Source organism: Fragaria vesca, linkage group LG1 (genome assembly GCF_000184155.1).
Source record: "Fragaria vesca subsp. vesca linkage group LG1, FraVesHawaii_1.0, whole genome shotgun sequence".
NCBI lineage: Eukaryota > Viridiplantae > Streptophyta > Magnoliopsida > Rosales > Rosaceae > Fragaria > Fragaria vesca.
The window spans coordinates 3,429,201-3,455,394 of NC_020491.1; the positions used below are offsets into that span (position 1 = coordinate 3,429,201).

The following is a 26,194-nucleotide window of genomic DNA, read 5'->3' on the forward strand; positions in this document are numbered from 1 at the left end:
ACACAATTGTCTTCCCGTATATAGCTAGTTTCTTGAAATTTCCAATATGTGACTATAGCATTGAGACGTTTAACCCATCGCTCTCTCTAGCAGTTGCTTGGCCTTTGTAGACATGTCTCTACATGCAGGTGCGTTGGTTTGTTCTTGCATTTTTTTTGTTTTCTCTTATATATTCTAACATTTCATCTTGGTAAATTTTTTAATCGCAGCGGGTATGCATGTTTGGTTCCCTTTCTATGTAGTGAAAGACTGAAAGCAATGGATTTCAGACTTCAATGTAGAGCAGACATGGATCTCTTTCCTAAACAAGAGTTTAGAAAAATAATGGAAAAAAAAATACAAGAGGAAGTACTTTTCTACTATACTATTTTTTTTAAAACTTTTTATTAATAACTCACACACCTTACATATATCAGTGAGATTTGAACCCATGACCTCAAAGTTGTCAATTTAACATCTTAACCAACCAAGCCACGGCTCACCGACAACTTTTCTACTATACATGTGTGTATAACATATATCAAGCCGTGAGCCGTATGATCGTCTTGAATTTTAAATTGCTAAATGATCGGACAACTCACAGCTTGATGTATGTCATACAAATGTGTATAACAGCCAAACCCCAAGAGCAAACTTTGTAATCTTGCCCATTTGTTCTGCGTCCATAGGCCTTTTCACTAGTAGTTATTGACAAAGTCACAAAACCATAGTTGGTGTATTTTTTTTTTTCAATCAAAAACGTAAAAGGTGAATGTAGTGATAAACTTTTGTATCTTACATTTATCATATGGTTTCACAGCACTTTCATCATTTCGTGCAAATTCGATAGAAATTATAAACTCTACGTACATATGAGCGTAGAAAATAAAGTTACAATTCATTTAAAATTTGCATTAAACATTGTCGCATTTTCTATCGAACATGCAAAACAATTGTCGATAACAAAGCTACAAATGCATCTACACATGTTTTTTCTTTTATTAAATCCCTCAATTCACCCCTCTTATATATATTAAGTGATATTTGAACTCATAATATCTGTTAAGCTAGCTAACCAACAGATTACGACTCACCAAAAACTCTTAAGTAGTCTACTAGTCTTACGACACGAAACTTCCTTTTGGCCCTAAAATGGTTATGTCACCCCCGTCCTCCGTTACAACAACCTTAGCCCATAGAAAGCCTCATTAATCATGCAAACCTTACGTCACCTCCATCCTACACTCACACAATTACCTCCTTTGCCACCCCGACTTTCAACTCTCAATTGTTTATTGGACGGCCAAGGGCATTCGGCGATGCAGACAAAAGTTCACAAAACTCTAAATCATAGGGTCAAAACAGTAAAAACACCAGCAAAAGACCTCTATATATTAGAGTATTAGACACCCGGGTCCGATATCGAAACCAACCGTAAAAAGCCATGTCTATGTTGGCACCGAGCTCAGACGTATAGCCGAGCCCGAACCAAACTATAAGATCCCCCGTATTATTATATATATAGCAAAATTAAAATATTTCAAGGACTCTCTAGGAGAGACCAAGCACCTTATTTATAGCGATCTCTTTTTTTTGATACGTATTTATAGCGATCTCTGGGGGCTTTAAACCCCAGTGGAGGCACAGCTAGCCCTCTCTTGTTTCTCTAAACTCAAAGGCTAGCTAGAAACAACAATCCCAAGAGACAAAAACCAAGTTTGCAATGGCGTTCAGTGGTGTTTCAATGTGCGGCCAAGAACAGCTGGACTTGTCTAGAGACGGCAGCCACTACAGCCTCTCCACCGGAATACTGCCCTCTCTCGGCGCTAGGTCTAGTAACCGGAGAGTCAAGCTCGGCCGGTTTATAGTCTCGCCGTACGACCGGCGTTACAGGTACGCCTTTGTTTTCAATCCGAACACTTACGTCGAGAAAGGAATCCATTTATATTTGGTTTGTTATTAAGTATTTTTCTATGTAGTAATATATTTCAAGGTTGGCTGCATAATTGGTTTGACTACACTAGTTTACTGGGATTAATTTTTAATGGTTTCCTCTTCTTCTGGGTTTGTGTTTTCGGAGAAGAACGGCATTGAAAACTCGGTGACCGTTTTGCATGCTTTCGTGGTTATACTGAAAGCGTTACAACTGGTGTTTCGTTTTTCTGTGGTCATATTTGTCTTCTTCTTTTCGTTTTGTTGGAGTTACAGTCTCTTTGTTACTCTGCGTTCTTGTTGATTCTTCTTCCATTGTTATCGTTTTCCGGCGAGGAAAGACGACGTTGAATCTTGAGGGTTGCCTTTTTCAGTGATCAAAATTCAAAAGGATTCATTTGTTTCTGCTTTTGCCTTTTGCAGATTTTAATTTATTTTTCTTTAAAGGTGTACGTGTTAATGCTCTGTGATAAACGTACGTGGTGCTTAATAAAAAGCATTTCACTGTAAAATTCTAGGGGTCAAAAGTTTCATTCTTGCATTTCTTTGGATTCAGGGTTTGCTTTTCATATGAGATTCCAGGTCTGTGACTGCTATTCCAAACTGAAACTGACATATCGAATTTGGCACTTATATGACATTCTGATTTCTTGTTTGGCTTCGAAATAAAAGAAAAGGGTTTTTCAAGTCAGAGGTGGAGGCCTCAAATCACTCTTTTTGACTTGAATGGAAAGCAATCAGCTCGGTTTCATTTGTTGATTTCTTGGCAAATTCTGAATTAGATGCAAAAGGAAACGAAGTCAAGTTTCGTTTCGGCTTGTCAGCGAACCATGACATGATGATTTGAATTCTGCATTAGTTAACACCTGTACCTATGTTCTGTGAGTAAAATGGAAGTCTCTTATTGCTAAAATCGGCTCAGATTGAATTGTTTCTTGCAGGATTTGGGAGACATTTCTTGTTGTTCTGGTCATCTACACTGCTTGGGTCTCCCCCTTCGAATTTGGCTTTCTTAAGAAACCACAAGGACCCCTCGCCATTATTGACAACATTGTCAATGGCTTCTTTGCTATAGATATTGTTCTTACATTCTTTGTGGCTTACCTGGATAAGGCTACATATCTACTTGTTGACGATCAAAAGCAGATTGCTTGGAAGTACGCAAGTACTTGGTTGATCTTTGATGTCATTTCCACAATTCCTTCTGAACTTGCTAGGAAGATCTCCCCTAAACCTTTCAGGTCTTATGGCTTTTTCAACATGCTCCGGCTTTGGCGTCTTAGAAGAGTTAGTGCTCTATTTTCCAGGTACAGGGTTTTCTTAAATGTATCTGCGGATTGGAAAGTGCATATTTCCTGTGTACTAATTGTGCATGATTCTGTTTTAACAGATTGGAGAAAGATAGGAACTATAACTACTTTTGGGTTCGTTGTGCAAAGCTTATTTGTGTAAGTAATTCTGATGGTTTTGGGGTTGTTATACTGAAGAAATTGCAATTCTTATGCAGTGCCATCTTAATGGGATTCGGATGATCTTTCTGTAGGTCACCCTTTTTGCGGTTCACAGTGCTGGATGCTTCTATTACCTTCTTGCAGCGCGTTACCGCGACCCCAGTAACACCTGGATTGGAAAATCAATGGAAGACTTTCTTCATCAAAGTATATGGATTCGATACGTGACTTCAGTTTATTGGTCTATCACTACACTCACAACAGTTGGCTATGGAGATTTGCATCCTGTCAATACAAGGGAGATGATCTTTGACATATTCTACATGCTTTTCAACCTTGGATTGACATCATACTTGATTGGAAATATGACCAACTTGGTTGTCCATGGGACTAGTCGAACACGAAAATTTGTTAGTAAACTCAATTGCTTTCTTTTTAGATTTGGTAGAAGAAAATAAACAAAATGTGAACTCACAGTTCATCATTTTTTCACAGAGGGATACCATACAAGCTGCCTCCAGTTTTGCACAGAGGAACCAACTGCCTGTTCGCCTGCAGGATCAAATGCTTGCTCATTTGTGTCTGAAGTTCAGGACAGATGCAGAGGGACTCCAGCAACAAGAGACTCTTGATTCACTTCCTAAAGCCATCCGCTCAAGTATCTCACATTATCTGTTTTACTCTCTTGTCGATAAGGTGTACTTGTTTCGTGGGGTTTCAAATGACTTGCTTTTTCAGTTGGTAAGTTCAAACCGTTCTACAAATTTCCATTGAATGCCCGTCTTACAGTGAACTTTTTAATATGTTCTGTTAGATGTTCAGCTGATTCTTCTTTTTTCCCTTCTCAATCCAAAGGTCTCAGAGATGAAAGCCGAGTACTTTCCTCCCAAAGAAGACATAATATTGCAGAATGAAGCACCTACAGATTTCTACATACTTGTAACTGGTGCTGCGGTAATAATTGATCTTTTGTTTTCCTTTCAATTTCACAGGCATTATTCGCTTTCCTGCTCATTCTATTATAGTTTACTTTCTGAATAATGTACTTATTGTTTGAATTTCTTAACAGGATTTAGTGGTACTCAAGAATGGAGCTGAACAGGTAAACTCCAATCTGATCATGATGAACATGTTTCTACCTTTTAATAGATTTGGCTTCCTTGATGGTGAGGAGTCTGACTTTCTATTTTAACTAATTGCAGGTCATTGGTGAGGCAAAAACTGGTGATCTCATTGGTGAAATTGGGGTACTTTGTTATAGGCCACAGCTCTTTACAGTAAGGACCAAAAGATTGAGTCAGCTACTCCGGCTCAACAGAACCAAATTTTTAAGCATAGTGCAAGCTAATGTTGGAGATGGAACTATAATAATGAATAACCTCCTCGAGGTTTGTTAACATGATATAACCTCTTAAAATTTCCTTGGTTTATATTTTGAAAGGATTTTGACATGCTACACTTTCTCAATGGGGCAGCGTTTGAAAGAGACGTCCAAGGATCCATATATGGAGGGAGTTTTGTTGGAGACTGAGAACATGCTAGCTCGTGGTAGATTGGATCTACCTCTCAGTCTATGCTTTGCAGCAATGAGAGGAGATGACTTGCTGTTGCATCAGTTGTTGAGACGGGGTTTGGATCCGAATGAATCCGACAACAATGGAAGAACAGCTCTGGTATGTGAAATCTTCTGCTACTGATTTTACTTTTTCTTACTACGCAATATTCTGAATATGATTTTCTAACATTAGCTTTCACATTTACTGTGTAAAACCAGCATATAGCTGCATCCCAAGGAAGTGAGAACTGTGTGCTTCTACTATTGGACTATGGAGCACTTCCTAACAGTAGAGGTAAGACCAAGGGCTATTATAGTTAAGTTAAACCATCATTATTGACTTCATCAGTAAGAAGGTTGATCATATTATATGCATTTGGTTTAATAAATTCATATATTAAACACAAGAGATGTTATCAATTTAGAGAACTTTGCCTTGTAGTGAACTAGTCCAGTTTGTGGACTTGGGATGTTGCTTGCATCAGTTGCATGGTTTTTTTTTTTAAGAGTCCAATAAGATACATAATTTAAAACTATTTCATTGGTATGAAATTCCAGAACAGATTCAGTTTTTCTTAGTCATGTTGCAGGCTTGCAGCTGTGATTATTCATACATTTCTTTTAGTGCATTTTCTTATTGTGTGTGGGATCCAAGTCCCAAGTGTTGACCATTGGGAATTGGCCTAACTTGATTACCTGATTTTGTTCCCTTCTCATACATGACTCTAGTTTTTCTTTCCCTTAAGAGTAAGTTAGCATATCATGTCTGTTGAGTGTTGACTTTCCTAATCAGACTACCAACTATATCACTCAATTATTTGCTTCATTATGTTAATTTTATTATAGTATACTAGATCATAGTCGTCATCATCATATATGTTAGAAAAACCAGTTGACTTGATAACATGATCCAAAAACAGCTTCTTCATGCCTTTTAATACACATGAGTGCGCGGGAGGCATGCATCTGTGCCTCACTTCTTGCTTGGTTAGTAATATAAAGCCTGTTTGAGTCTCCTGGGGATCTGGCATGGTTATCTCATCCCAGTTTATTTAGTATTATCTTAAGATGGAATCCCCCGTCCTCTATATTTTATCACAACATGCAAGCAAGATTGCAAGGATGAAAGATACATCTTCATAGGGAAAGCTTTCATGTTACTTCTTGATTGTGATTCAATCTCGTGGTTGTGCAAATAGATCTTTGTGTAAGAACTAAGCTTTGTGACATGATTTTCCTACACTGCCGACTTATAAGTTGTTAATTCGTATTGTTTAGGGTGAAATAAGTCGATGCATAATGCCTTCTGTTGTTGAAAGAGTTGCTTATCTATGTTGACCACATGAAATCGATTGCAATGCTAACATGAACTGATGAACATGTAATGTTTCCACTTGCTGGAGATTGAACAAAGAACTTAACTGTGTTCTATGATTTACAGACTCGGAGGGAAATGTACCACTGTGGGAGGCGATACAGAAGGATCATGAAACGATTGCGAAATTGCTCGTAGACAATGGTGCAACTTTGAATGCTGGGGATGTTGGTCATTTCGCTTGCATTGCTACTGAGGAAAACAGGTTGGACTTGCTCAAAGAAATAGTTCGACATGGAGGTGATGTCACAACTCCTAGAGGCAATGGAACCACGGCTCTCCATGTCGCAGTGTCCGAAGACAACATTGAAATTGTGAAATTCCTTGTGGAAAAGGGGGCTGATATCGACAAGCCAGACCTCCATGGCTGGACTGCAAGAACTCTAGCTGACCAGCAAGGACATGAAGAGATAAAAAGCCTTTTTCAATCGAGAAAAGAGACCAAAGATCAATCTGTTATAAGCATTCCTACTGAGCAAAAGACTGGAATTCGCTTCCTTGGGAGATTTACAAGTGAGCCAAACATCCATCCTGCCTCCCAGGAAGGCTCATTTATAGTACCAGATGGGGGATCATTGGGTCGAAGCCGCCCAAGGCGTAGGACTAACAACTTTCATAACTCACTTTTCGGGATGATGTCAGCTGCACACACAGGGGAGAAGGATTTGTTCTTCTCTGTCAGGAAAACCACCGAAACCACTCCTAAGGGTACTGGGAATAATCCTAACCCTGCTAGAGTGACAATTAGTTGCCCTGAAAAGGGTGAAGTTTCAGGGAAACTTGTATTACTTCCTGACAGTTTTGAGGAGTTACTGGAGGTTGGTGCCAAGAAATTTGGTCTCACTCCGGCTAAAGTTCTGTGCAAAGATGGAGGAGCTGAAATCGACGATATAGAGGTGATTAGAGACGGTGATCATCTTATTTTTGTCAGTGGCCAAGATGAATCAGAACCTCAAGAATGTAATGGAGAAGATACTCCAACTAAAAAAGATGTGTAGTACATGCATAGGAAGTCCATATTTGAATCTCTCTTCCTACGCTTGGATGTGCAAAAACCATTCTTACAGCAAATGTACGTAGTTTTGTCCCAAGAGAAAACTTCTTGGCGACAATCACCCCAGTAAAGTCGTTGTACTAATCTGAACTCTTTACCGACAACATATTCCACGACGGTTGTTTTAGAGGTGTCATGGTCAGCCCAAATGTACCATTGCCACGGGCTTGGCAACACTGCTCAACTGAAGTTGTGTAAAGTGTAAATATCTCCAACTTTGTTCCTGCTACGAAATTACATTTCAGATGATACACTATAATGTACAACTATGTAAAAATTAAAGCAGTAGAACGAGCTACGCCTCAAAATTGTACAACTAGTTTGAGGCTTGAATATCATTTTCCAGATTTTGACGAGACCAACACAATTTACAGCCTTGCGGTTACTATAGGACACTTCTCTCCCAAAAACGTCATTTATGACCACTGTTGGTCAGTTTCCTAGAGCAGGATGACATTTTAATGAATACAAGTGAGACTATCCTTTCCCTTGTATGCTCCTTTATAATGTTTTTTTTTTTTGGAGAGATGTTCCTTTATAATGTTACTCTTACCAAGCATAAGTATACATCAGGGATGTCAAATTCTGATACATTAAACACTCGAAAGGCAATTTGAAACTCCTCGTCTATCACTACAGTAACTTGAGCATTTTCAGACGCTCTTCATGTTCAGGATCCAACTTTGGTGGGGTATAACAACCATGAAGATCCTCCACTACGTACTCCTGCAAAACGTTGAAATTATAAGAACTCTTCGTTTTCTGAATGATACATTATCCAAAATAGTTTTCAGATTATAAGAATATACTTCTAAGTTCATGGAAAACTAATCACTGTGTGCAACTAACCTTTGTGAGTTCCTTTTTGGTCAGGATATGGTAATGTCTCTGCCAGATTCTCTGAATAGCCATAGTAGCAGCCAGGAAACCATAAGCTATGCCAAGAATAGCAAAGATGACAACAAAAACAATAACCAGGGCAAAGCATGCCTCCATAGACGCAGGGAAACAATCCAATATTCCCCATCCATAACAACAGTTCTGGCAGCCAGCCATCCGTGGGTCATTGCTATTGAAAGATGAACAGTGTACTATAAGCCCAAAAAATCCAAGCAGCACAAAAAAGGCAATGACACCTGGTAACAAGTGCATAAAGCAGCAATTCAGTACAAGTCAATAGCTGCAAGAGATTAAGAACAAATGCAAAATCATAACCCTTCTCATACAAAACTACTAGAAACAGAACCTTGACACTGCTGATGAGTAATACAGCTGACAATTAGCTTCCACAGATTCGAGTATTAATAAGGATGAAATGCAAAAGGAAGAGAAGTGCTTGTGCATGAGAGGGTTTGCCATAAGCATTAGGTGGCAGTAGCACAAAGAATCATGGACATTAAGGTCTTGAGAACACAGTTATTGTTAATAGTACTCAGCAATATCCAAAATATTACTTCAAACACAGGGGTTGTTGTATGCGTATGGAAAGAAACTAATATCATGATTGTTTCTTGTCAGAAACCCCTACTTCCCCTCAAGATCTACCAGTCTGCCACTTATGATGCAGAATATGAAGTATAACAATTTCCTTTAATATGATTATTTCTGATAAATAAGCATTTAGAACATAAACAACTCAACCCTGATTGGTTAATTAGATACTAGAGACTTGTGAGCTCCACATTATTGACACATTTCAATGAAGCAAGGAAAACTACACCACATTATTTTTAAACAACAGTTTTTAGGTGTAAGAGTTTACCTATGCAATAGTAAAATGGTATAGGGTGCTTTGACAAGATACGATCCCAACCATCACTGAACGAATTCCTGAAGCCACCATCTTTGTCCATCAGATATGCAAAGCCACCAATTGCGGCAATTACCTGGAAAGTAAAGAAGAATGCTTATCGTAAGAATCTTGACAGTATATGGAAGTAATAGATTGATACAATCCAGTATAAACCATTTCATGTAACATAATGCAAAAGACTATCACTTACTGTTTGTACAGCCACAAATACAAGTATAACATCCCTTGCCACAAAAATTCTGAATTTCATTTTACGCCAAGTGTTGTCCTCATACGATTCAACTCGAAGATGAAATTGGGCTTTGCAAGTGGTGCAGTGCGAGAAAGCAAATCCTTCCTAGAAAGAGAAAAGGCGAAGTTCCGGGGGAATTAAGTTCAGGCAATTACAACATTGAATTGCCAGTGACAAAAGAGTCACAAAATGACATACTCTAAAGAGAAAGGTTATTTACCTTAACCGAGCGCCAGTGATCAAGACAGGATATGTGCACAAACTGCTGGGTGCCTTTGCACAAGCACGGCGATATCAACTCATCACCTGTAAAATTACAAAGGTCGAAAGTAAGCAATAAAACCTTTGCATCTGCCTACGAAGCAACGAGTGCTAGAGATACACATAACCATTAACCACAGTATACATGAAACTTCTATTCAACCCTGAATTCAGCTAAACTTAATACCTACAAAGAATCTTATATCCAACAAACATATAAAACATAACCAGAATCACACTCATTTCTGCCCTTATATCTTCGGATACAACACGATGTAATGTTTCACCAACAAAACAAACACAATAACAGCATGATCAGACCAAAATGCCACATCTTTAAAACCCGAAAAATTCAACCTGCATCGGAATCGCTTTCGAGGCAAATGCGACAACAAGCAACAGAGGAGCCATTCTCAATGTCTTCATTTCTAATCTCACTGGAGCTCGCCGGAGCCGACGACTCGTCGTCGTCGTCGTGGCTGCTCTGTAGCAGAGGGTCCAAGTCACTAGGATCATTCGGTTCCCGTTCCCCTACTACTACTGGTTCCAGCTGCACTTCCCGATTCATTGATCAAACCCTAAAATAAACCCCCAAAATCACCGATCAAAAACCTTCAAATTATACAGAAATTTCTCACAGAACAAAATTGAATTTGAAAATTGAATGATCAATTAAACTTGATTTTTGTTTTAATTTCAGAAATTAAAAAAAGTAGTACCTGGAGTTGTGCAGAGAAACGATGAATGGAGAAAATCGGAGACAGGAGAATTGAGGAAGACGAAGATTGAGAAAAGAGCGATACTTCCTATACGACGTGCCGTCCGCGCCTTTGTTAATCATTGGCATATTTTACTATATTGGGCAAGTAGGATGGGCCTTATTGTTGGAGGATGTTGGGCCTCTCGACCCAACTCGGTCTCCTGGTATCCCGCCAAAACTCCTACTCGAGTCAGGAAAACGACGTCTTAAGCTCAGAATGGCCTCCAATCCATAAAACGAAGTTTCTCATAGCTATGGCCAAACCAGCTCAGTATGCCACGTCGTTTATAACACGTCACTAATTAATGATTTCTCTAATCGTGATCTTGAGCATTCTTAATTTAGATCGGTCACATTCATGAATTACATTCTTAATTTAGTTTCTTACTCGAGTCATAATTAGTCTACCTGAATTTGTATCGTAAATCTTATCTGAATCTATATCCTACAATTTATTCTTTATGATTTACTTATGATTCTATGTCCTTTTCTATATTCTATATCCTATTTATATATATTCTTTTTGAAATTTTTGAGAAGAGAAGCTTGTCGAGGGAGATTTCTTGAGTTGATTGCAAGCTTAATTAAACGATAATAATATACAGAAAAGGTTCGTTGGATTCAATGAAAGGTGGTGATATCCCAAAAGAATTGTTAGTTGAAATCCTTTGTCGACTGCCGAGCGCTGAAGCTGCTTGTCAATGTAAGCTTGTTTCAAAGAGTTGGTGCACTCTCATATCGAAGCCTTACTTCATTGGACGCTTTCTGTGGATCCAAAGAGCGAGAAAAGCAAACCGCAGTGCTTGGTACTATAATAAACGAATTTGGGGATGCACTCCTTGCCACAGAACTGACAGAAGTAGTGTTCAGTGTTCACGGCCCAGGAGGCCAGGAGGGTGTGGTTTTCAAGTTTTGACATGTTTTCCAATATAGGGTAGCATATATATTGAGCTCAATATGATTCAAAATAACGCTAAAACAGTGTTTTGTATCTGCTTTTTTATTCATTACAGATTGAGAATTTAGCATTTGATGAAATGATTCCTGGCATATGTCTCTGCCATCTACTCATGCATGCCCTTCTCCTAGTTCTATTTCAATTACACATCTGCAGCTGCCCTCTAGCATTACAGAAATCCTCAGATGGTTCCAGTATTCACAAGCACAAATTGAAGCAGGGCAAGGACGTGTTGAATACGGCGGACCATATATACTAGTCTGGGGTGACTCTGGTCCCTTTGCTATATGGAATGCCTCTAAAGTCTAAAGTCATGGCCTGAGTCTTTGGCCTTTATGACTGCTTCCTACTACTCACTTTCAACGGACCCATGCATGCCTATAATTTCTACGTTCCCAGTTCAATTCCAGACATGATTGATTTCTCTACTGCAACAGCATGGACGTCGACATTGACACAGACATTATTGGATATTAATTCGTGCCTCATTTCAAATCCTGGAAATAAGCTCATGAAAAAGCTCGAGCTCTATAACCTTCCTATATATTTTCCAAGATGAATATATAATCTCAACCATGTGCTGATCATCATACTAAAGAATAATAATCTCTCAACCAACTCGATTATGATATATTACGCAAATTAATATCGAATTTGAATTATTTGTTAATATTAAAGAGTTTGAACATCAACGTTTCATGAGTTTGAATTCTATATATGATTACCAAACATAAGTTGACCAGAAGCTTCCAAGGAGGCTGAGGCAGTATCCAGGTAACTTCAGTTCGTGAAGGCCTATGAAAAGTATATATCATACAACTAGAGTGCACGCATCTATTTGTATACACGAAAATATGAAAATGACATAATCTGCTTCTTCGTTGAAGATAAAAATTCTCTATCTGTAGATTAATAAACGTACAAGTGCCAATTCCAAAAGCATTTCTAGAATGTGTAATTACATATTACATTGACAAGAAAAAAAACTAACACATTTTCACCGCGCGCCATGGATCGGCTCCAGCTAGCTGTCTTCTGTTGATGAATATATGATACACAGTCCAAACCCAATAAATCACACCCTGCATACAATACATATATATGAAAAAATCGAATATTTGATCATATTAGGTGAAACTCAATGAAGGTGAGGTGATCAATCAATTAAATTAGCTTACTGTTGGAACTCAATGTTGACGGAAGTAGCCGATGAGTTGGCAATAGCAGCGAAAGCCGTCTGCGACAACACCATGGTGGTGCCGGCCGCAGAAGGCTGTGAAGTAACGCTGGCAGCATACTCCACAATCCTGATCTGAATGGTCTTGTCCGGAACACACGTCCCCGTTTGAGCTGCGCTAATGCATCTCACCAAGTACTGCCTCCCACATGACGCTCCGTTGTCCCATATTCCATCTCCGGCCGCCGCAAACAAGTTACTTGACGGAAACTGTGACGAGTCGCTTCCATAACAGTCGGTGGCTAAAAGGGAACAATATTTGTGATAAGGGTAATGTCCATAAGAACATAAATGGTTCACATGAAGATGGGTAAAGATGTAACTTACGTAAATATGGGGGAGCATACTGAGCAGCAGTGCCAACGTCGGCGTTTGATGTTTGGAAAAGCTGTGGAAATAAGAGCACGAGGAGTAATGAAAGGTAAGGCAGATATTGTGGATGAGTTGTGATCATCTTTTTCTCTGCAGAAAAGGGTGTTTGAGATTTGGAAGATAAGCTCTGGGATGCAAGGAGATTTTTGTATTCTATATTATTCCAAGTCAACGAAAATTGGGTATCATTTTTATCTAGAATTGACGGCTAGGCCAACTCATAACGCGGGTTCGGCAGTTAAACGTAAGCCACATGGTATGAACTCTATCTAGAACTCATCTAACACGTTTACTTTTTGTTTCTGGTGTGTCGTAGACTACTGTAATATTCGACTCATAATAGACTAATTGTTACATAAACGAGTAGACTATTGTAATGTTCGACTCACAATAGACTAATTGTTACATAAACGAGTTGGTATCCGTTACCTAAGCAAGAAAGGTCTGAAAATCTAGATCAGATGATCTAATCAATGAATTGATAACCATTACTTAAGCAGGAAAGGTCTGAAGATCTAGATAAGATGATCTAATTCGGTGAGGGGATTGGAGTATAGCTACGTCATGCTTTGCTTCCTATGAGGGTCACAGTTATATAATTACAATATAAACTGCAAAATTCAATGATCCTCCACCGAATAAATATGACTTTTGCAGTTCATAATTCAATGCCTTCTCCATTCATGATCCAACTAACCAGATCACATTTGACATTTTCCAATGATTGCGGTATCCAGAAGTTCACCAGAGGAGGAAAGTGAATTTGAAGCTTAATATGGTGTAGACATACACAAGTCTAAACACTGAAATTTGTACCAAAAGGATCCCAAACAAACAAAGGAGCTTTGGTGCGTTTACAACAGTTAAAAAACGCAGAGTAAAGCAGTAATAAGCGTCCGCGTAAGAACATCTCACTTCCACAGCTTGCGCAGGGACATGTTCTTCTCAGTCTCCTTCTTCATAACCTTGGCAACTGCCATCTCAAAGTCTTCTTGGGTTACATGCACTCTCCTCTCCCTCAGTGCAAACATTCCTGCTTCAGTACATACAGCCTGCGAGAAGGAAAACAAGATAACATGGTTAGATCTTATATGTCCAGACAAAATACCAACTTCCTAATGACTCCCCCAGTAAGAAGAAAACACAACATTACCTTCAACTCAGCACCAGATGCGCCATTCATTTTCTCGGCAATCTTCTTCAGGTCTATTCCACGCATTAAATTCATTCTTCTTGAATGGATTTTCAGGATGTCCCAACGAGACTCTTCGTTAGGGTTGGGAAATTCAATTTTCCTGTCTATGCGTCCTGGCCTCAGCAGGGCTTGATCCAAAATATCAATACGATTTGTAGCCATCAAAACCTGAGATATAATGGTGGTGGTTAGAATGAAGGATAAAATTTAGAAAGGTGAATGTCATAATTTTCGAAAGCCACATGATGCATCGTGTACCTTGATTTTGTTTGAGGCCTCAAATCCATCCAGTTGATTAAGAAGCTCAAGCATAGTCCGCTGCACCTCACTGTCACCATTGCCACTGCCAGATTCCATACGAGCAGATCCAATACTATCGATTTCATCCATAAAGATGATAGATGGAGCATGTTCCCTGTATGAATGTAGAAGTAAAAAAGTGAGAAAACGGTAGATGATATAATGTGAAGAATGTTAAGGGCTGAAGAGCAGCAAATTATTAATTGATTAAAGATCCTATCCACAAATCATCTTAAAGAAAGGTTGTTATATTTATTTTAGAATGGGTCTGAGTAAATGGCCATTCTTGATTCTTCTTTGTGGGGCAGCAACGGACATAGACGTAGAGAAACATCCCTAATTCTATCCAGATCAGCATAGATTGATCATACTAGGAGTACTATACAATACAAATTGCAATAGAAAGCTTATTCAACAAATTAGAGCCCCATTATAAAACTCTAGGATCTACTGTAGTTCATTTAAAAAGCAAACAGAATTCAGAAACCAAGCAGCATTATTCACATGCCAACAATGCAAACATATGGAAGAGTAGGATGATTAACAATAGATCAACACAAACCTGGCCATGACGAAAAGTTCTCTAACCATTCGGGAACCTTCCCCAATGTATTTCTGAACCAACTCTGAACCAGAGACCCTGATGAAAGTACAGTCGGTATGATGAGCCACAGCCCTAGCCAACAAGGTTTTTCCAGTGCCGGGGGGACCATAAAGCAGGACTCCCTGTTGAATCAAACAAAGAGTGCCATAGGATTAGTGACTACGGGTAAGCAAATAATAAAAAAAAACCAATAAATTGAAAACGTAATTATACCTTTGGCTGAGCTATTCCAAGACTTTCGAACAATTCAGGATGTTTAATTGGAAGTTCAATGACCTGCAAAAATGAACATATATCATTTAGACAAGTTGAAGAATGTCCTGAGTATTATCACATAGAGACAAGCCACACTCGACAAATACAGCTAGCAGAGAATCTAAATTCAAGCCAAATTTGAAACACGGACTGACGTTGACCAGTGAATCTTCTTCCTCAAGAAGGATACAATCTTATCACCTACTAGAAGAGCTCTTAGTTATCTAAGTAATGTAACATCTATAAGAAGATAAGTAACAGTTGGAATATGAAAACAACTTAATCCTTCTAATAACATATAAACCAAAATGCAGTTCAAAGAAAAGAAAATAAGTCAAAGTTGAACTCTGGAAGAGAGATGCTGTCAAGATATTGATGCATATGGGATTGTGGATTAAATGAAAAGAGGGGGGAGAAGAATAAGAAAGATAAAGGCAAAACTGAAAAGGGTATGCCTGCAAGTTATGTTTAATCTGATCTTTTATATTCATCCAGACAATTTTTGTAAGAATGAAGACATGACAAGTAATTAGATATATGAGTTTAGCTTATACCATGAGACCTATACAGGTAGATAACCGGAAATGAAAGCCAGGTGGCATAACAGTACAAAAGTAATACAACAAAAACGCAAACTAAAATAGACACAAGTATCGTGCAAAGAATCTAAATTCAAGAGTAAGAATGTGCAGAAGAAAACCTCTTTGATTTCTTTAATCTGCTGATCCAGACCACCAATCATATCATATGTAGAATCTGGAACCTTCTCCACTTTCATCAGATTGACAAGAGGATCAACTTTGCTTGGCAGTACTAAATGAAGAACATAGCTGTCATTGCGGAGAGCCACACGTGTAGATGGTGTGATCTTTGTAATATCAATGTTCTTATCGATATCAACCACATATTTCCCTTCCGGATGAACCTGAAAACAAAGCAGGTCAAAAATTTGTCAGATGTTGTTATCGACTTGCAGACAGAATGTTAACTATTTCACTGTTTGTTAAAACACACAGCCACTTACCTTAACCAAAACCTTGTTCTTTCCCATGACGTTGACAACCTCACCGACATAGGACCCAGGCTCCTGAAGAAGCTGCAGTTCTTCCCTGAGCATTCTCACTGTTCAAAACACATAAACAATCAATCCAATAACTCAGTTAAGTAACACACTAACATACCAAATTAAGCAAAATCTATATAACCAAAGATCCCAAAAGGTACAACATCTTCTAGAATAATTCTAGTGCACTTGTTTACTCATCTTGTTCACCAAGATTTACACTTTACCCCGAAATCAAATATTTGCCCTAATTTTATCCCAACAGAAAGCAGAAGCCAGCACCTTTTCACATTCAATCAACAATTGCTAAGAACCCCATCAAACTATATCAGCTAGCCCTAAACCCAAACCAAACTAAACCTAAAATTACCCTAAATTGAGAACCCAGTACCAATCGGAACAAACCCTAACCAGTCCAATTGAAATTCCTATAACCAATAACCAGTTACTAGGGTTAGGGATTCGAAAAATTGAATTCCCAATTGGAATTAGAGCCTCACCTCTGGAATTGAGCTCGTTACGCTGAGCCTCGAGTCGATTGAGATTGTGGGTCTTCTGGCGGACCTGGAGCTGGAGCTCGTGAATGTGTTGGAGGTAGTACGGCCGGAGCCCATCGCCGAGTTTGGAGGCGGCGAGCTTGGACGAGCAGGTCTCCTCCGGCACGGCATCGATGGGCTTGGTCTCGGCGGCGACTGCAGCCATCGTGATCAAGCAAAGCCCTAAACTTTGGAATCGGAATTTGTGAGATTGGCGATTTGGGGGTGTGAGGAGTTTGAGAGAAGAGAGATGTCGTGTGTGTCGTTTTGAGTTGGAAAACAAAGGTGAGGGGAGGTGTGTTTTATTTATGGGGGAGGGTTTCTTTTTGGTTAAGTTAGCTTTGTAAGGGTAGGAGATGGATTAGAGGATAATGGGCACATATTAGGAATTACTGCAAATTTTAGGATTTCTGTTCTTTTGTTTAAATTGAATTGCTATTTTCTTAAGGAAGTTGCAAACATGGAATCCTTGTTGTGAGATTAGTTATTGGGGGGACAATAAAAATGATAATATTTCAAAGGAAAATACTTGTGTCCGGACTAGTATATACGTGCGTGTCCGGACTCTCTGTTATTTACACACTTTTGGTAATGTAAATCATAATCTTAAGTGTTCAAAAATTTGATTAACTAATAAATATCATCTCTGTAAAATATCAGTGTAAAAAAAATCGTTTGCTTAGCCGAATGAATCAAATAAATTGACGGCTAATCATGAGGCTGTTAACTTTCACCATAAGTATTCATTTGTTTAATACAATCGGGTGAGCAAACGAATTTTGTTTACATTAATTTTTCACAGAGATAATCTTTATTGGTTAATCCAACTTTCGAACTGTTAAAATTATGATTTACATTGTCGAAAGTATGTAAATAACAGAGAATCCGGATGTACACGTACATACTAGTCCACAAGTATTTTTCTATTTCAAATTAGTGACACTCAAGAGACGAGGGAGATTACTAGTTGACGAGGTTTAAGGTGATAGTTTCATGTGTCTCATCTTAGATTTCGACTAAGTTTCATTATTATTCTCAATGTTCACAGCTTTTAAATTGCATATAGCTTTAATATGTGAATCATACACATTTTCTAGTGTGTCGATTGGTGAACAACACTCTTACAGATTTCATTAAAGAATCGTTGCTCATTTCATTATAGAATAACATGTATCACTTCTCTTTGAATCATTTCGACTGTCGGCATAAGTTTCATTCTTTTTACATGCTTCACAATAATAGTATGAACAAGTAGACAATTTAAGAGACCTGAACTGAAGGAGTTTGGGCTGCATTGGACTACCTAAGAAAGCCCATTGTTCAATAGAAGGAAGGCCCAAGAGTGGAGCCTATATAATTGAGAGCATTGCCAAACATGGTCTTTGCGCCTAGCCCTCTGTGTGAGTCTGTTCCTCTTTTTAACATTTTTCTTTTAGATTTCCAAATTAGGTTTTCTCCTCTCTCTCTGTAATTTCTCCTCACTATTAGATTTTGATTCCACCATTGTTGTTTTGAGGGTTAGGAGGTGTGGATTTGTGTTTCAAACTCCTTATTGATATTTCGTCTTCCCACCTGTTTCCAAATACCGCCAAATTTTTCTATCTCCGCATAAAAAAATCCCCAAATTGAGAAGAACAAAAGCTTTGATTTTTAGGGCAATCTAACACAATTAGGGTTAGGGTTTCAATCTCATAAGTACAGATCACGAAAAAGAAAGCATCTTTTTTTAGTTTTTGTTTTTGGGCTTTCGATTAGATATGGAGAAGAAGAAGGTGGCTGTGCCTCTGGTTTGCCACGGCCATTCCCGGCCGGTGGTGGATCTGTTTTACAGTCCGGTCACTCCCGATGGCTTCTTCCTCATCAGTGCCAGCAAGGGTATGTGTTCCGATATCGAAAGATTCGATCTTTTTTCGTGTGTTTGGATTGAATTACATGCTTTGGGTGGTTCTATTTTACTCTGTACAATGCTGCGTATATGTATATGTGTATGATTGGGGTTTTGTTTCGTGATAACTTATGTAGATTGGTTTGAAATCGTAATGGAGGGATGTTTTGACTAGTCTTTGTGATAGTAAGTTATGGTAGATTAAGTAAACTTGCAATGGGATATGTTCTTAGGATATATAGTCCAGCTGAAAGGAAATGTTTTGGATCAGTGGTTTCATGTCACGTTTAGAAACCTTAGAGCTACTAGAAGTTGAACATTTATTGCACTATCAGTGTACTCAACAGTAGTGATTTTGGGATATTGACGAATAAGGTGTATTGAGTATATGAGGTGTTAAGATCATTGTTGTGTTGTTGCTCTTTAATGGGTTGCGATTGGAAATCTTCTTTAATCTGTGTAAGTTATTTAGATAGCGAACTGATATAGAAGTTTTTGATGCTTGTGTTGTTAGATTCTAGTCCCATGCTGAGAAATGGTGAGACTGGAGATTGGATTGGAACCTTCGAAGGACATAAGGGTGCAGTCTGGAGCTGCTGTTTGGATACTAATGCCCTAAGGGCTGCCACCGCTTCCGCAGATTTCTCTGCGTATGGATTTATCTTTTGATTTCCCAGATTTCTCTGCGAGTTGAAAATGAAAACCTTAATTCTGTTTCTTAAGTATGTTATTTTTGCATGCAGTAAAGTTTGGGATGCGTTAACAGGAGATGTTCTACACTCTTTTGAACATAAGCACATTGTTCGAGCATGTGCGTTTTCAGAGGTAAGCTCCTGTTCTTGACCTAACAGCTCTGTAGAAGTGAAATAAACTTACAGAGTAATCATACAAACTGTGCTCTTTCCATTTTCTGTAGTGTTATCTGCTTGAAATGTCATGCTAAATGTGATAATGTTGAATATTATGTGTAATCGACTGTGTTAAATTCATTTGGAGTAGCTATCTGCCTACCTCTAATTTGAAAATGATTTCCTAGTGGTTTATGTGCTATATTAAGAGGGATTCTAATATAGTGGTAGACTTTGAATATTTCTTTGGGGCTTAGTTGTTTGTTACACATCAGCCACTAAAGTTCATGATAATATTTTGAATCCATCATAGTTGGTGCAGGTTTTAATTTCAACAGTATATGAGATTTTATGCTGGAGTTCTCCTATATGCCATGCCTTTTCTTATTTTCTTGTATCATAATTCTATTCTCTTGATTTGGTAATAGGATACACACCTTTTGTTAACTGGAGGAGTAGAGAAAGTTATCCGTATATACGACTTGAACAGACCAGATGCCCCTCCAAGAGAAGTGGACAAATCCCCTGGTTCAGTTAGAACTGCTGCATGGCTCCACAGTGATCAGACCATATTAAGTTCTTGCACTGATATGGGCGGTGTCAGGTATACATTTATATGAAAATAATTGATGTTATGAGGACTCAATTGTTCTATATTAAGTTGCACATATTTCGTACTATAAAGTGACGGGTAGTGATTGACTGATTGGTGAATGTGCAGATTGTGGGATGTAAGAACTGGGAAAATAGTTCAAACACTTGATACCAAGTCATCTGTAACAAGCTCTGAAGTCAGTCAAGATGGTCGATACATCACCACTGCTGATGGGTCTACAGTCAAGTTCTGGGATGCAAATTAGTAAGTTATGAGTTAGAATGTTCAGTATTTTTCAGAGTTTCTGCTCAGTTAGCTTATGCCTTTTACTTGCTTTCAGCTTTGGGTTGGTGAAGAGCTACAACATGCCTTGCACAGTAGAATCAGTGTCCCTGGAACCCAAGTTTGGGAATAAGTTCATTGCTGGTGGAGAAGACATGTGGGTTCATGTTTTCGATTTCCATACTGGTGATGAGATCGGTAAGTAAACTATAACAAAATACTTTTCTTATTGAATCTTCTTTGGGGTGGATGTTGTGTGTTAATGTCCTTGGATTTTATGCTGTATTTCCAATGCTGAATCTTTACTCAAGCTATTGTATCTTGATGCAGCCTGCAACAAGGGTCACCACGGTCCAGTGCACTGCGTTCGATTTTCTCCAGGAGGAGAGTCCTACGCCTCTGGGTCCGAAGACGGCACCATCCGAATATGGCAGACAGGCCCTTTGACTAATGAAGAAAGTGAGGCGCAGGCAGCAAATGGAGCTATCGGAAAGGTGAAGCCACCCGTGGAAGAGGTCTCTCGAAAGATTGAGGGCTTCCAAATCTCCGACGAGGGCAAGTCCAAAGAGAAGGAAGAGGCACCGTCAGCAGCCACAGCATCGGTGAATGTGTGACTTTGTTCAGAGTGTCTGTCCAGAGAGTGTATTAGCCGTTGCCCGGCACAAGTTCAGATCTATTCCTGGTTAAAGTACTACTTGGGTTACATAGACAGATGGAAACAAATTTTTTGTACAACTTTCACTTCTGCATTGTCGAGATATATAGACTATGTTCTTGTTACTGCTTGTTCAGACTACCTTATAAATGGAACTTTTCAGCTTCTTCTGGTTTATATTTCCTTCTAAGAATATGGATCATAACATATCAACATAGCCTAAAAATCAATCCTTAATTCCTAACTAGCTGACAAAGGAAGAGCAGAATGCCATGCTTGAAATTAGGATTGTAGTCTCATTTGTGACAATCCTATGTGTTCATAATTTAAAGTTGGGCAAATGTCAATTTAGTACTAATTTTAATCATTCATTGTCAAAGTTGGGCAAATGTCAATTTAGTACTATTCCAACGACAATATGTTTTATGAGCCTATTTGAAACCTTTTTATGCTTAAATAGTCAAATTTTTATTAAAGTCTATTAGACTATTTTAACAAATTATATTATTTTGAGACTATATTACTTCCACCGCTTAAACATGCATTGAGAGAAAAGACTTCACCGGAACCTCAGACTTTGGCAACTGGCCACCAGACTCCTGTCATCGGAATTTCTCCGGTCACCGGTAACTTGGTTACTAACCCCAGTAACTTGATTACTGATCCCCAATAACTCATATATTTCCCAGTCGCCGGATTTCGGTCATCGTAACTCGGTTACTGACCCCTAATAATTAGTTAGTGACGGCCTTGAACTATTACAATGTCACAAGTGGTTTTTTAGTATCTTCTAATACCTCAATTACCAATTATCTTAAAAATAAAATCGTTTACATCCCACCAAACTGGGAAACATGGAAGAAGAAATTTATGTCCATAGCCACTAGCTTTGTGATATCACACACTACAATCACGTATATATACCCACAAAATGAGCTTCGCATTGGGATATTGTCACCTACATGTTGTGACTTGTGACTTGTGTGGAACTGTTTCGGCATGACCACTTCCCTCTTTCATACCCTGCCTTCTACTTTGGATACCATCATAAGGCGAAACCAAAAATTTTAATCGAAGGGAGCTAATGTTAGCTTGTGCTGTCAAGTTCATCATTTCATATAAAGCTTAATTTTCTACAACCATGACTTCGATGACTCTAACTCTATGAATGTGTAGCTGTTTTAATTTTTATATATTTGTATTTTGAAGAGATAATTAGCTGTTTTTGAAAGCTATACTATGGAGATTGTGAGGTCGCTGCAACCAATTTTCTGGGCAAAAGGTTCTTAAACTGCCTTTCCGCTTCAAGTCATTTAGGCCATTTGCTGAGGTGCACTTATTCTAAACTAATACTATATTAATCATTGGAGCTCAGTTTAAATTCATTAGAATGTATATGGCTCTCTTTGTAAACCAAACATTCACAAGTAACAATTTTACGATCAACATTGTCATGTGGTGGTTCAGGTCAATAACAACACTGACATGAGACTCGTACTAGAAGATGGATGGATCGGCTTCATTCTCAATTTTCATGCCATATACATGCAAATGCATTTTAAGGTTGTTAGCCATAGCTAGTACTGCACTACAATAATTGATATAGCTACCTGATAACAGCAAAGCCACTGTGGAATACATCGTGTTTCCAATTGGGTCAGATTATCAGTCACTACTGAACACGTTTAATTTGCATCTTTCGCCCATTTCCTCACCAATTCAGGAGACTTGACTTGTTTACATCGTTTTGAGAAATTAAAATGTTTCTCACGCTCGCACATAAAACAAGATTCATGTCATATCGATTTACTGTAGGAGATGAATATCAAATAGTCGATGGATTCATTGAACTATTTGACGACTCGATTTTCATGACACATATATGCATGTGGCGGTCGCTAGTACTTGTACCTTTCTTGGTCTGGCTTATTGAGCTCTTGTAGACATTTTACTATAAATACCAAAGAAACGGAAGCATTTCAACTCATACTACTACCCAGCCACTTAATCAAACCTCTCATATAATTTAGCCACATTGAACTATGTCTCTCACCTCCGTCATTTTAGCTTCCCAATCCCCTCAAACCCTGAATAATGCCGATACTCGACGTTCGGCTAAATACCATCCCAGTATTTGGGGAGATCGGTTTCTGTCTTATAACAACACTATGGTTTGTACATCCTCGACATTTAGCATACATCTGTTACATTTTGTTATCTGCATGTCTGAGCCTTATCGATGTATGTATTAATTTGTTTCTTTAACTGGCTTGTATGTAGGAAACTAACATGCAAGGTAAGCAACAAGTAATCCAACAACTGAAGGAAGAAGTGAAGAGGATGCTGATGGCTCCGCCGGTTGAAACTGGTTTGGGAAAACTGGAGTTGATTGATGACATTCAACGCTTAGGCGTGTCTTACCACTTCGAATACGAGATTGACCAAACTATGCAGCAAATTCACGAAAACCTTAATGGCACCTATGATGATGATGACTTGCACACTTGTGCTCTTCGTTTTCGCTTGCTAAGGCAGCATGGTTATAATGTTTCTTGTGGTAATTGAGATCTCGACAATCCTATTCATTCATTTTATTTTGTTTTAAATAAGGCTAATTTTGATGCATTGGCATATGAATAATTAAGCAGATATGTTCAACAAGTTCAAAGATTGTGATGGGAAATTCGACGAATCGCTTCACCACGATGTAGCAGGACTCCAAAGCTTGTACGAAGCCACACATCTTAGGGTGCGAGGAGAGGATTTTCTAGAAGAAGCACTAGCCTTCACAACCACACATCTACAGTCGGCAGCAAATCGTTTGAGCCCCCCGCTTTCGAAACAAGTAAGGCATGCCTTGAATCAGCCACTTCGGAAGGGCTTACCGAGGCTAGAAGCGAGGCACTACATGTCTCTTCACCAGGAACTGCATGGATCACGTAACCATGTTTTGCTGAGATTTGCAAAGCTGGATTTCAACCTGCTCCAACAAGTGCATCAGAAAGAACTAAGTGATATTGCAAGGTTGATACTATCTGTTACCACACACATTAGATAGGCACCAGACATGAAAATTAACGTTACATTTTTTCTCCAATTAATTAGATAAATATGTGTGATCATCACTAATTATGTGATTCATCAGGTGGTGGAAGAAGTTGGACTTTGCTAGCAAGCTTCCTTTTGCAAGAGACAGAGTGATTGAGTGCTACTTCTGGATTTTGGGTGTCTACTTTGAACCCAAGTATTACTTTGCTAGGAGAACCCTTACCAAAGTTATTGCCATGACATCCATTATTGATGACATTTACGATGTGTATGGCACTCTTGAAGAACTAGATCTCTTTACTAGAGCAATTGAGAGGTTTGAAATTGATATATATTTTTCTTCCCTTATATTATATTCTCAATTTATTCCGGACTTAAGCTTCACCACTTACCATCGCCGTTCGTCTTCTTATTTGCAGATGGGACATCTCAGCCATGGATGTACTGCCGGAGTATATGAAATTCTGTTACGAGGCACTCTTAGATGTTTATGCTGAAGCAGAACAGGGGCTTGCAAGCGAGGGAAAATCATACCGTATCGATTATGCAAAAGAAGCGGTAATTAGTTAATTAAGCCTCAATTTTGCGTTTAGTATTGTGATTCCAAAGGTCGTTGAAGGTTAAGTAACAGTTGATTTGCTGCATATATGTCATAGATGAAGAGACAAGTTAGGGCATACCATGCTGAAGCCAAATGGTTCCACAACAACTACACACCAACAATGGACGAATACATGGAAGTAGCCCTCGTCACTTCAGCCTACTCAATGCTAGCAACCACATCCTTTGTTGGAATGGGAGATATTGTTACTAAAGACTCTTTCGAGTGGATCTTCAGTGACCCTAAGATGGTAAAGGCTTCAGCAGTAGTTTGCAGACTCATGGATGACATTGTATCCCACAAGGTACTTGAATTTGCTGCAGTAGAAATTATATATCTTAAAACACTTCCTTAGCTAATTCTGACCTTAATGTTCTTGGCATGGCTATACAGTTTGAGCAAAAGAGAGGACATGTTGCTTCGGCCGTGGAATGCTACATGATACAATACGGTGCGACAGAAGAAGAAACCATAATCGAATTTCGAAAACAAGTGAGTGATGCATGGAAGGACATAAATGAAGAGTGCCTCCACCCTACCTCTGTCAACATGCCTCTCTTGATGCGAGTTCTGAATCTCACACGCGTGATAGATGTACTGTACAAGTCTGAAGATGGCTACACTCATGCTGGAACCATACTCAAAGATTTTGTAGCATCTCTACTGGTAGATCCTGTGACTGTATAAGTGAAAACTGGGAACCTTTGTTTTAGTTCTTACAAGATGTTTGAACTTAGTATTGGAGTTGCAGGAGTGTAATGTCAAAAGCAATCCTTGTAATCCCAACCTTTGTACGTTGGGATCTAATATGTGGGTCTTATTTTTTCAGTTGCAACTTTGATAGTTCATCTAATAACGGAAAAGAAATTCAAAGTCATTTTGATAAAGTAGTCTGGGGTTCACATCCAAAACCAATTGGCCATGGGTGGAGTGGCCTAAACCCTTATAAATTCACAGGCAAGGTCCCATATTCCCGATGTGGGATTCATATCTCAACACATTTTCTTTGAATACGAACCTTTGACTTTGACAGAACAATACGAACTCGAGCTTGTCCACGCTGAAATCCTCCGTTGTCCACCTGCAAAACTCAAGTTATTTTTCATGTGTGGACTTATTGTTGTCAGCATGTACTTTTTCTGAGTTGGTCTTGATTAAGTTCATTTGGAAATGGAAAAATAGAATAAGAGATTCCGTGTAAGCATAAGAGCTTATGGACCACCAAAGCATACTAGGATATGTAGTAATTGGTTTTGAATAAGAACTTAACAAGTGAGAATAGATATGGATATGGATCTTAGTAAATAAACTAGACAATAGATCCAGCCGCGCCCTGCTGTGATTCAAT

At 38.7% G+C, this 26,194-nt stretch overlaps 6 protein-coding genes across 6 annotated transcripts; 3 read left to right on the top strand and 3 right to left on the bottom strand.

The window, feature by feature from the left end:
* Positions 1–1,440: 1,440 nt before the first annotated feature.
* LOC101311506 (potassium channel AKT1-like) lies at positions 1,441–7,560 on the top strand. Its single transcript, XM_004287323.1, has 11 exons — positions 1,441–1,872; positions 2,853–3,218; positions 3,302–3,359; positions 3,455–3,772; positions 3,858–4,103; positions 4,218–4,316; positions 4,432–4,464; positions 4,565–4,750; positions 4,838–5,035; positions 5,137–5,212; positions 6,359–7,560. The coding sequence occupies exons 1-11, from the start codon at positions 1,703–1,705 to the stop codon at positions 7,288–7,290; spliced, it is 2,682 nt and encodes an 893-aa protein (XP_004287371.1). The 5' UTR covers positions 1,441–1,702; the 3' UTR covers positions 7,291–7,560.
* On the bottom strand, positions 7,309–10,478 carry LOC101311791 (E3 ubiquitin-protein ligase MARCH1-like). Its single transcript, XM_004287324.1, has 7 exons — positions 10,372–10,478; positions 10,010–10,230; positions 9,612–9,697; positions 9,350–9,496; positions 9,109–9,232; positions 8,196–8,482; positions 7,309–8,072 (listed from the first exon to the last, which is right to left on the bottom strand). Exons 2-7 carry the CDS (start codon positions 10,218–10,220, stop codon positions 7,980–7,982), a joined length of 948 nt encoding a protein of 315 aa, XP_004287372.1. The 5' UTR covers positions 10,221–10,230; positions 10,372–10,478; the 3' UTR covers positions 7,309–7,979.
* A 1,671-nt stretch (positions 10,479–12,149) lies between these two features.
* On the bottom strand, positions 12,150–13,138 carry LOC101312083 (EG45-like domain containing protein-like). The gene is made up of 3 exons (XM_004287325.1): positions 12,935–13,138; positions 12,549–12,849; positions 12,150–12,452 (listed from the first exon to the last, which is right to left on the bottom strand). The coding sequence occupies exons 1-3, from the start codon at positions 13,059–13,061 to the stop codon at positions 12,446–12,448; spliced, it is 435 nt and encodes a 144-aa protein (XP_004287373.1). The 5' UTR covers positions 13,062–13,138; the 3' UTR covers positions 12,150–12,445.
* Positions 13,139–13,663: 525 nt separating this feature from the next.
* On the bottom strand, positions 13,664–17,202 carry LOC101312376 (26S protease regulatory subunit 8 homolog A-like). The gene is made up of 8 exons (XM_004287326.1): positions 16,897–17,202; positions 16,358–16,455; positions 16,034–16,258; positions 15,292–15,354; positions 15,037–15,200; positions 14,433–14,589; positions 14,133–14,342; positions 13,664–14,031 (listed from the first exon to the last, which is right to left on the bottom strand). Exons 1-8 carry the CDS (start codon positions 17,096–17,098, stop codon positions 13,891–13,893), a joined length of 1,260 nt encoding a protein of 419 aa, XP_004287374.1. The 5' UTR covers positions 17,099–17,202; the 3' UTR covers positions 13,664–13,890.
* A 1,114-nt stretch (positions 17,203–18,316) lies between these two features.
* Positions 18,317–21,373, top strand: LOC101312665 (serine-threonine kinase receptor-associated protein-like). The gene is made up of 7 exons (XM_004287327.1): positions 18,317–18,807; positions 19,332–19,467; positions 19,561–19,642; positions 20,094–20,269; positions 20,387–20,524; positions 20,601–20,740; positions 20,873–21,373. Exons 1-7 carry the CDS (start codon positions 18,690–18,692, stop codon positions 21,154–21,156), a joined length of 1,074 nt encoding a protein of 357 aa, XP_004287375.1. The 5' UTR covers positions 18,317–18,689; the 3' UTR covers positions 21,157–21,373.
* A 1,866-nt stretch (positions 21,374–23,239) lies between these two features.
* LOC101302497 ((-)-germacrene D synthase-like) lies at positions 23,240–25,533 on the top strand. Its single transcript, XM_004288770.1, has 7 exons — positions 23,240–23,368; positions 23,478–23,754; positions 23,846–24,221; positions 24,343–24,561; positions 24,665–24,803; positions 24,902–25,150; positions 25,240–25,533. Exons 1-7 carry the CDS (start codon positions 23,240–23,242, stop codon positions 25,531–25,533), a joined length of 1,683 nt encoding a protein of 560 aa, XP_004288818.1.
* Positions 25,534–26,194: the final 661 nt, after the last annotated feature.

Bases quoted from the DNA above. Each gene is read 5' to 3' on its own strand.
- LOC101311791 (XM_004287324.1), bottom strand. From the start codon at position 10,220: ATGAATCGGGAAGTGCAGCTGGAACCAGTAGTAGTAGGGGAACGGGAA. The intron at 9,698-10,009 runs GTTGAATTTTTC...GTAATTTTACAG, and splicing joins CGAAAGCGATTCCGATGCAG to GTGATGAGTTGATATCGCCG. The intron at 9,497-9,611 runs GTAAATAACCTT...TTCTCTTTCTAG, and splicing joins ATCACTGGCGCTCGGTTAAG to GAAGGATTTGCTTTCTCGCA.
- LOC101311506 (XM_004287323.1), top strand. From the start codon at position 1,703: ATGGCGTTCAGTGGTGTTTCAATGTGCGGCCAAGAACAGCTGGACTTG. The intron at 4,465-4,564 runs GTAAACTCCAAT...AACTAATTGCAG, and splicing joins TCAAGAATGGAGCTGAACAG to GTCATTGGTGAGGCAAAAAC. The intron at 5,036-5,136 runs GTATGTGAAATC...GTGTAAAACCAG, and splicing joins ACAATGGAAGAACAGCTCTG to CATATAGCTGCATCCCAAGG.
- LOC101302497 (XM_004288770.1), top strand. From the start codon at position 23,240: ATGTCTCTCACCTCCGTCATTTTAGCTTCCCAATCCCCTCAAACCCTG. The intron at 23,369-23,477 runs GTTTGTACATCC...GCTTGTATGTAG, and splicing joins TGTCTTATAACAACACTATG to GAAACTAACATGCAAGGTAA. The intron at 24,222-24,342 runs GTTGATACTATC...GTGATTCATCAG, and splicing joins GAACTAAGTGATATTGCAAG to GTGGTGGAAGAAGTTGGACT.
- LOC101312376 (XM_004287326.1), bottom strand. From the start codon at position 17,098: ATGGCTGCAGTCGCCGCCGAGACCAAGCCCATCGATGCCGTGCCGGAG. The intron at 16,456-16,896 runs GTGAGGCTCTAA...TGTTTTGAACAG, and splicing joins TAACGAGCTCAATTCCAGAG to TGAGAATGCTCAGGGAAGAA. The intron at 15,201-15,291 runs GTATAATTACGT...TTGATTCAACAG, and splicing joins TTGGAATAGCTCAGCCAAAG to GGAGTCCTGCTTTATGGTCC.
- LOC101312665 (XM_004287327.1), top strand. From the start codon at position 18,690: ATGGAGAAGAAGAAGGTGGCTGTGCCTCTGGTTTGCCACGGCCATTCC. The intron at 18,808-19,331 runs GTATGTGTTCCG...TTGTGTTGTTAG, and splicing joins CCTCATCAGTGCCAGCAAGG to ATTCTAGTCCCATGCTGAGA. The intron at 19,643-20,093 runs GTAAGCTCCTGT...ATTTGGTAATAG, and splicing joins GAGCATGTGCGTTTTCAGAG to GATACACACCTTTTGTTAAC.
- LOC101312083 (XM_004287325.1), bottom strand. From the start codon at position 13,061: ATGATCACAACTCATCCACAATATCTGCCTTACCTTTCATTACTCCTC. The intron at 12,850-12,934 runs GTAAGTTACATC...GTTCCCTTTTAG, and splicing joins GTATGCTCCCCCATATTTAC to CCACCGACTGTTATGGAAGC.